Below are 9,955 nucleotides of genomic sequence, written 5' to 3'. Positions count from 1 at the left end.
TCGGAACAAACTTTTATTCGCTGATATTTCTTGGAGACCACTCGCGGTTTACAGGAGCTTGTTGAGGCGAGTAGGCATGGGAGGTTGGTGGACCACGATGCTGGTAACGATGATGTTGATAGTGCATGGCAGTCTGGGAACAACGGGTCTGCGCTCTCGCAGGCAAGCCCTGTCTCAGAGGAGGGGCGTCCCTCGAGATCGCAGCGTGGACGTGCCGGGCCGAGTTGACCATGAGGACGTTGGGCACGGAAGATCACACGCTAGAGCCTCGAGAGTCGGTGCGAGCGCACAACAGGTTGGACGACGACCGGCCAGCACGACTTCCCGGGAGACCCTCACCGAATCGGCACGGGGCACCAGGCACCCGTACGGGTTTGGTCTCGTACCCAGGCAGTGGTGGCAAACGACTCGAGTTGGCAGTCTTGGGCAGCCACGACCGGGCTCTGTGAATTCTGACGCTACCAGTACCCGCTCTCAAACTAGGAGAGACCCCTCTTTCTCTCGAAGCTCCTTCAATAACAGAGGATTTGCAGGACGAGACCGGCCACGGCATTTCTTTCAAGAAACGAATGTCAGAAGAGACCCCAATGGTCAATTCCTTCCATACTCAAGATCTCCCAGACCTGAACAGAGGCCTGCCATCTCATATTCCCATTCGAGCCAGGTATATCGGCCACGGTTCCCGAGGTATCCACAGTTGCGAGGGCGAGAAGATCATCGTGCTGGCCTCTACCCACAACCAAGTGGTGCACGGGAGGTGTTTCCAGGAGGACATGCATATCCAGCTCCATATGGGACGGGGGTCCCTGGTTATCCCCCTGCTTCTTACCTGCCAAATCGAGGTTGGCCACCATTGTATCCAGATGCCAGAATGGGAAATGATGGACAGTCACCTTACCACGAACCTGACTATGGTTGGAGATCGGAGGTGGTAAGGCAGCACCCAGCACCTGGAGGACCAGCAGCAGCTTACTATCCAATGGCATCCCGCTATGAACACAGGGGCTACCCACCATTGCCTTATGCTCCCACAGAGGAAGAACTCGGACCACCAAGGTTTGCTTCTCGACAGGAAGGACTCGATCGGAGGTTCATGGCGAGCATCTACAGGGATGGTAAGGAGCAGGATGGAGTCGAGGATGTCATTCCAGAGAAACAAGACCATCACAGGAGGGGCATTCCAACATTCATATCTCCAGACATTGCTAGGCGCTCATTAGTTACCGAGGAGAACCCCGTGCCATATGAACACCGGCAGTATGCAGAGGATTCGATGCGACCAGTTCGTAGACCTGGCACATTGGTGTCACGACCCAGCTCTGACCTGGTAGCGTCAGATTATGGGGGACTTGGTGGATTGGATCCACTGATTTCATCATCAGCAGGACAGCAAGCGGGTCCAGGTGCCATATGATGTCTTCATTCTTTTAGATAATAGTACCGCCACATGATCTTTCTCATGTGCTCTGTATTATTTGATATTGTAAAATATAATTATTGATATAGTAGGTTAACAATGGATTTTCTAAATTAAAAAGTTTACAAGAGTATGTTTCCACCATGGGAAATGAGGTGCTGCTGATGTTTCGAGGATTAGCCTTAATCAGAGTCAAAGAAAGAACATTGCAACTACACCTCGTTTTCCACAGCAGTAAACATAAACTTACCTGGAGTGAGAAAATCAGGTGTTTATCTTGTCTTCTGATGCAGATTGACACGAGCCTTCACAGAGACTAGTATTCTGTCATATCAATACCGTACCCTTAGACAGTGAGTGGAATTTGTGAGTAGTTTTACCTATTGCTTGTAAATCTGCAACTCTAAGGTGACTTGTTCAAAAGGTTCTACAAACGAGATACAATAGTCCAAAACATCTCAACAATGTATATGGCATATATTTAAACCAAAAATTATATACTGTATATATTTTTTGCCAATTACATACACCAGAAGAGTACCCGCCCTACGGGTGATGTTGTTCCAAGCGTGCAACACTTTCTTCTGATACGTTCCTTTATTTGGGTGGTGTATAGGAAATAGATCGCTGCCTTGATCGCTCCCAGAAATAAAAAATAACCCGGGTTACGTATGAACCACCTTTAGAACCACCATTAGAGGCCATTTCCCCCCGCAGAGCAGGTGTTGGCCTTTGTCGGGCACCGTGGTCCCCTTTTTTGAAGCAATGTTTTATGGCCGGATGCCCTTCCTGCCGCCAACCCTGTTAGTCACTTCTTGCGACACACAAGGAATTACCAGTGAACTGGTACTCAAGTTGCCGACCTCGGAAGAATGAGAGGCTGAGTCAACCCCCCTGGCGTTAATTCAGCGATCGACCGGGATTCAAACCCAGGATCCCAAGCCGGCACCCTAACTGCTAAGCCAACACCAGGCTTAACCCGGGTTACGTATATTACGCGAAAACATGCGTACTGCTTATGTACATATATAATACATTGTGGTTATATAGCTCTGATAATTCCTATTGTATTGCATCCCTCAAAGGAAGAAAATGTGAAGATGGGCAATTTTTCTCCAAAACTTGATGGAATCAAATGAAATTTGGACATGCACAACTTAATGGTGACCTTATTAATCCCTGAACGTTTCAACACCCTAGGTCAAATCCTCTTGGGGGAGTAGATGAAACATACAACATATATACATACAACATACTTTCCCTTAATTATATAGAGATCTATATAATTGAAAAATGAAACAGTGTTGGCATGTTTTTGGACTATTGTGAGCATCTCGCTTGTGTGGCCTTTTGAATGGCCCTCATACATTTTACTCATAAATGGTGACCTAAATAGTGATCCCAGTGTATAAACGAAGAACACCTGATGCAATGTGGAATGTAATGTGATATAATTTTGGTTTAGTAAATTGTAATGATAACTTGGTCTGCATTTTACGAATGTGCTGAAAGCTTTACCAGATTTGGTTCCTGACCCGGAATACACAAAAGCATCTGTTTACGTACAGAAAGTTCCTCTCTACTCCCTGCGTTGTGCTGCCACTGAGAACTGTTTGGCAAGGTACTGTATATGCAAAAATACATTTTCATTATTGAATTTATTTATGCTTAATTGATGGTCAAAAGTGATTGGGTTGTGGGTAGGTTGAGCAGTTAAAATTCTCAGCTTAAAAGAAGAAAAATAAATAAATAAAGTGACTTCTTAGAAATATAAAATATAAGGCTAATAAGAGATTCAATTTGTTGGAAAAGAAAAATGTAGAAAATAACAATATCAACTAGAACTGCGAGTAGTGAGTGCTCTGTTTCCAAGCAGTCCGAATCTGCCACCCACATATGGAGCACCATTTCTACATTTTTTGGGGAAAATGGAGCCCAAATCCATCGGCAGCAGGAAAAAAAATACGTAAATTATATTACTTTTTGTGGCCCATTCAGCATCAGTGGGTCAAACTACATATAGTAAGCGATGTCTTGTTTTGCATTTCAGTATTTTGCCATGATGTAACATATTCGACCAGTCTGCTAGCTTCCAGAGTATTTAGAGAAGCTTCAAACTCACACTTCAATACTGCTGAGTGGTGCTTATGTTGGCTACCAAGTTTCATTGCGATTGATTAAGTTGTTATGGAGAACAAGATTGTTTTATGTTTGGGATAAAATCCAAGATGGCCACGAATACATGACAAAATTTGACTAAGAGCGAGCTCCCAGAAGTTTTAGAGGTGACACTTCAAACTCCCAATTCAATACCACCTAGTGGTGCTTAAGCTGTTTGCCAAATTTCATGGGGATTGGTTTAGTAGTTCTGGAGAAGAAGATTGTTTTATGTTTGAGACAAAATCCAAGATGGCCTCCAATAAAGGACAAAATAAAAAAACAAAATCCGTTAGTATCACGTTCCAAGGGTGTGCTATAACTGTAAAGATTTGCATGGCCAGCTGTAACAGTTTTTTTTCAAAGGTTTGAAAAAGAATGATGGAACTAGAATAATAAGAACATTCAAACAAGAACAATATGCATTCTGCTTGTCGACTTAACAGCCTAATAATCTTCTATATAATAAAACACTTTTCAGTCTGTCTGTCCCTCCATCACATAACACGAGATGACGGAATCTCACGAGATTGTGAATTAAAAGTTATTTTGTCGTTATTTAATTTCAATGGTGTGTGTGTGTGTGTGTGTGTGTGTGTGTGTGTGTGTGTGTGTGTGTGTGTGTGTGTGTGTGTGTGTGTGTGTGTGTGTGTGTGTGTGTGTGTGTGTGTGTGTGTGTGTGTCGTTGGCTATCTCCATAATTTGGGTTTCAGAAGGTAGAATAGAGTCCTCCCAGGACTCGAAGTATCCACCTTCGCTTCAGTGAAGGATTGCAATTCATGGGCTAAGTTGTGAAGTTGTGTTGTTCTTAGAGTTTTGTTCCAAGGGCTCTTTTCAGGATTGTCACTGAGCACCGTACAACCTCCAGCTGCAGTTTGTTTGTGGTAATGTTCCCAGGTATGGTTTTTAAGATCTCTGTAAGGTTCTTCTTTATCATTCCATTTGCTCCAATTATCACTGGTACAATTTTGGTGCTCTTCAGCTTCCAGGATCTTTTCACTTCATTCTTGAGGTCTTGGTATTTGACCTTTTTCTTGATTTTGCATTGTATAGGCCAAATCCACTGGGTACTGATATCTCAAACAGCGATGTTATTGTTTTTTTCCTTTTTGTTCCTGAGTACTATGTCCGGTGCTTTGTTTTCTATGTTCACGCTGGATGGGATCATCAGGTCATACGTGAGCATTATGTCATTGTTTTCAGTGATTGCTTTTGGTTCATGTTTCCATGAGTTTTGTGGAACTGGGATATTGAAATTTCTGCAGATGTGCCAGTGGATTACTATGTATACCTTGTTGTGCCTTTGGGTGTACAGCTGCTCTGACATGAGTTTTTTTACATCCCGATAGGAGGTGACTCATACTTCCTGTTTCTACCTTGCAGAACCTGCACTTGTCCGATTGACTCTGTCCTGCCATCTTCTTAAAGTCATTCGTGTAGTGTCCTTGGTTTTGGGCATTCTCCGTCCCACTTGAGTTGACCTCTTCTTAGCCATTCCAGTGGTTCTGTTTTGACTATCCCCAATCTGTCCAACTCATTTTTATAGTTCCCTGCTCTTTTGTCTTTCGCCCAGTTGTCACTGCATATCTGCTGGTATTTCATGTTGTATTTATTTTTCTTTTGTCTTTTTTGCAATTGTTGGGGCTGTATTCGTTGCTGTTTCGGTTTGGTGTTTGACATATTGTAATCACACCTGTTTTTGGAAGTTTTTTGCAAGGTGAGTGAGAGATACCTTTTCTGTTTTTTTTTTGTTTTTTTTTTGTATACTGAATCGAGGCTCGTGAAAGAGCGGACATTTATTTCACAAACAAATCAACCAGACAAACAAAATATATAAAAAGAGGGAGCGGAAGACAAGATGGGGAGAGAAGGGGAAGCACACAAACATAACATTTGAGAGCAGGGAGATGTGTGGGAGGGAGAGGGCTTGGGGGGAGGAGGCGTGGGAAGGGGGGTGGGGGAGGGGAGGGGGTGGGAGAAGTATAAAACACAAGGACACCAAGGACTTCCCGGACAGAAGTTGGTATTTCAAAAAAGTGGATTTGGGGTGAAATTAGCAGGGTATAAAAGATCAAGGTTTTGGATGGGGGAAGATAAGAGATGGTGGTGAACATCTGTTTTAAAGACCTGGAGCATGGAGTGGGATTGAATTGAGATTTGCTTATACACAAATTGCATTTGGTAGTTTATTGAGTTTTTCACATACTCTGCTAATCCTATAGTTTTCGCACTGTGCACTTGATTGCATTCCATCAGGCCGCCACCTCCTTCTTCCCTTTGCAGGTACATTCTTGGGATGCACTGATTTTTGTAGAACATTTTGTGGATAGTGAGGAGTTTCCTTGTTCTTATATCTAATTTTGTGATATCCGCTTGTGGCCGGTTTACTATTCCGCAGCTGTACTGGAACACTGGAACTGCAAGTTGGTTTATGGCTTTCATTTTGTTCCTGGGGGTAAGATATGCTTTCAGGATCAGCCTCATTCTACGCAGGTATTCTTTGGTAATTAGTTTGTGCATTTTTTATGACAAATTTGGTGGCCCTCTTCTTCTCCCAGGTATTTGTAAGATGCTTCGTTCTCTAGCTCCTGTATTGTTGTATTTAGGTCGATTTTTATGTTGTTCAATTTTGTTGGTCTACCTTGTATGAATGTGCATTTGGCACACTTATCCAGACCAAATTCAATTTGGATGTCCTCAGAGAACTGTTTCACTAATTTTAGTTGTTCTGACAATTTTTCGTCGTTCGGTGCAAACAGTTTTAAATCATCCATATACAGTAGATGCATCACCTTTCCTGTTCCTTTGGACATTATTTTATTGGATGTTTGGGTGTATCCGTGTCCTTGCTCATTATTGAGGTTACTTAGTGGGTCCAGGGCCAGACAAAACAGGAGAGGGGAAAGGCTGTCTCCTTGGAAGATCCCATGTCGTATCTTTACTCCTGGTACTTCAATCTTTCCTTCTGAGTGCTGCAGGGTTAGTGTGGTATTCCATAGATCCATGGCTTTCTCACTCAGCTTGATTATTTGGGGATTTATCTTGTACATTTGCATGCACTTTATAATCCATGAATGTGGGACACTGTCAAAAGCTTTTATAGTCTATCCATGCTGTGTGTGTGTGTGTGTGTGTGTGTGTGTGTGTATATATGTGTGCACTGAGTATATATATATACTAGCGGGGTCACCCGTGGGAATCCCACGGGCATGGATGTGTGTGACATTTCGACATATTGAGTTATATGCTGCACATTCATTTTTACAAAATGGTTACTGGCAAGTCATCAGATCCAGAAATGGTGTGATGAACACAATTTATTTATTTCACATAATATGTGACCCCTCACTCCTCTCCACCTGACACTCTCCTGTCTCCACCTGACACTCTCCTGTCTCCACCTGACACTCTCCTCTCTCCACCTAGCACTCCTCTCCTCTCCAAACCCTCACATCCCTCTCCTTTCCAATCCCTCACCTCTCCAATCCCTCACACTCCTCTCCTCTCCAATCCTTCACACGCCTCTCCAATCGCGCCTCACACTCCTCTCCAATCGCGCCTCACACTCCTCTCCAATCGCGCCTCACACTCCTCTCCAATCGTGCCTCACACTCCTCTCCAATCGTGCCTCACACTCCCCTCCAATCACGCCTCACACTCCTCTCCAATCGTGCCTCACACTCCTCTCCAATCGCGCCTCACACTCCTCTCCAATCGGCTTTCCCCGTCTCGTTTCTCTCCTTTTTCTCCCGTCTCGTTCTTTTTCTTGCTCCAAATCGGCCCGTCGGAATCGGAAATCGGCCCGTCTCGCCCGTCGGCCCGTCGGAATCGGAAATCGGCCCGTCTTGCTTTTGTGCTTGTGCGTAAATAAATTGTGTTCATGACACCATTTCTGGTGTTGGGCTAGCGGCTAGGGTGCCGGCTTAGGATCCTGGGTTCGAATCTCGGTCGATCGCCGAATTAATGCCAGGGGGGTTGACTCAGCCTGTCATCCTTCCGAGGTCGGCTAATTGAGTACCAGTTCACTGGTAATTCCCTGTTTGTCGTTGAAGGCGGCAAAAAGGGTTGGCGTCAGGAAGGGCATCCGGCCGTAAAACATTGCTTCAAAAAGGGGACAAAAAAACAACAACTACCACGGTCCCCGAAAAGGCCAACCCCCGCTTTGCGGGGAAAAATGGCCTCTAAACGGTGGTTTTTACACCATTTCTGGATCTGATGACTTGCCAGTAACCATTTTGTAAAAATGAATGTGCAGCATCTAACTCAATATGTCGAAATGTCACACACATCCATGCCCGTGGGATTCCCACGGGTGACCCCGCAAGTTTGCATTGACGTTCGTCGATGGACTCGTTCGCCCGTCTCATTCGTTTTCTTGCTGCATCCTGTTCAAGTCTGCGTTCTTCATCGACCGTCTCATTCATTTTGGAAATAGAAGTTTCCACGCAGCGCATTGTCACGATCCTCAAGAGGAATTTGTCTCGTAATCATCAAATGATAAATGGCAAGTAAATTATATTGTGGAAAATTAAAGATTTCAAATAAACCTATTTAAAGTGTATTCGCACATAACTAATTTTAAAAAACGAAGAAATATCTCTCGGTAATTTCCTGAAACATATTTTACTTCCGGCTAATAATGTTGAATTAAATAAAAACGAAGAAATATATGTCGGCATCATTGTTGACGTTTTTGTGACGACTGTCATCAAACGAAAAAGTAATATATCTTAACGGAAAAGCAAAAGCGAATTTTTAATATATATCGACACGTTGCCGTCGGTGTCATGTTGGGCGGTGTATGATACACCATGACGCGATTTTTAAAAATATATCTCTGCATTTTCCCGCGTGTGTGGAATGTTCTCAATTATTGCTGACACCGAGTCCAAAACCATCGATAAAAATGAAATCATATGGTGAGTTAGATTGGAGATAAAGGCGTGAGAGAGACTCAATGGCCTTGAAGTTGAAGTTACAGGCGTTTGAGAATTCATTTCGTTCTATAAACGGCAACTTTCATTGGATTTCCTTCCCGTTTTTTTTCAACCGAGTCGAAAACTATGTTAGCGACTGTGAAAAATGAAATGATATATCGAATTTTTAATATGTATCGACACGTTGCCGTCGGTGTCATGTTAGGCGGTGTATGATACACCATGACGCGATTTTAAAAAATATATCTGCATTTTCCCGCGTGTGTGGAATGTTCTCAATTATTGCTGACACCGACTCTAAAACCATCGATAAAAATGAAATCATATGGTGAGTTAGATTGGAGATAAAGGCGTGAGAGAGACTCAATGGCCTTGAAGTTACAGGCATTTGAGAATTCATTTCGTTCTATAAACGGCAACTTTCATCGGATTTTCTTCTCGTTTTTTTTCAACCGAGTCTAAAACTATGTTAGCGACTGTGAAAAATGAAATGATATATCGAATTTAAAATAGATATCGACACATTGCCGTCGGTGTCATGTTGGGCGGTGTATGATACACCATGACGCGATTTTAAAAAATATATCTCTGCATTGTCCCGCGTGTGTGGAATGTTTGTGGAAAATTAAAGATTTCAAATAAACCTATTTAAAGTGTATGCGCACATAACTAATAAAAAAAACGAAGAAATATCTCTCGGTAATTTCCTGAAACATATTTTACTTCCGGCTAATATGTTGAATGAAATAAAAACGAAGAAATATATGTCGGCATCATTGTTGACGTTTTTGTGACGACTATCATCAAACGAAATAGTAATATATCATAACGGAAAAGCAAAAGCGAATTTTTAATATATATCGACACATTGCCGGCGGTGTCATGTTGGGCGGTGTATGATACACCATGACGCGATTTTAAAAAATATATCTCTGCATTTTCCCGCGTGTGTGGATTGTTCTCAATTATTGCTGACACCGAGTCTGAAAGTAAAACCATCGATAAAAATGAAATCATATGGTGAGTTAGATTGGAGATAAAGGCGTGAGAGAGACTCAATGGCCTTGAAGTTACAGGCCTTTGAGAATTCATTTCGTTCTATAAACGGCAACTTTCATTGGATTTTCTTCCCGTTTTTTTTCAACCGAGTCTAAAACTATGTTAGCGACTGTGAAAAATGAAATGATTTATCGAATTTGATTTGAAATAAAACTGGGGGAGAGCAAGACACCACGGGCCTACAAAACAGGACTCAAAGCTATGCGAGTTAATAAAATGGTGGATATTTGTTTATAGCCACTCCCAGAATGGGTGGAGCTATGGGTGGAGCTACTCTGCAAACCGAGTAAGCCACACCCCGGACAGACACCCAACAGATAGACAGACAGACAGACAGACAGAATCATCTACGGCTATTATAATATAAGATATATATATCAGTCAC

The 9,955-nt window shown here is 42.9% G+C and overlaps 1 protein-coding gene across 1 annotated transcript in view; it reads left to right on the top strand.

Annotated features, from left to right (window-relative positions):
- The window catches only part of LOC137420752 (lysyl oxidase homolog 1), a 45,132-nt gene that overhangs the window by 424 nt on the left and 34,753 nt on the right, over positions 1–9,955 (top strand). Inside the window, exons 1-2 of the mRNA XM_068106092.2 lie at positions 1–1,403; positions 2,930–3,038. The exon at positions 1–1,403 is cut by the window's left edge and continues 424 nt beyond it. Coding sequence (XP_067962193.2) covers positions 77–1,403; positions 2,930–3,038 — 1,436 coding nt within the window. The 5' untranslated portion in view covers positions 1–76. The remainder of the gene's footprint in view (positions 1,404–2,929; positions 3,039–9,955) is intronic.

The sequence above is a fragment of the Myxine glutinosa genome, chromosome 2, assembly GCF_964187855.1.
Source record: "Myxine glutinosa chromosome 2, kmMyxGlut1.1, whole genome shotgun sequence".
In the NCBI taxonomy this organism is placed as follows: Eukaryota; Metazoa; Chordata; class Myxini; order Myxiniformes; family Myxinidae; genus Myxine; species Myxine glutinosa.
The sequence above is the reverse complement of the archived record's forward strand: the minus strand, read 5'-3'. Positions and strand labels throughout refer to the sequence as shown.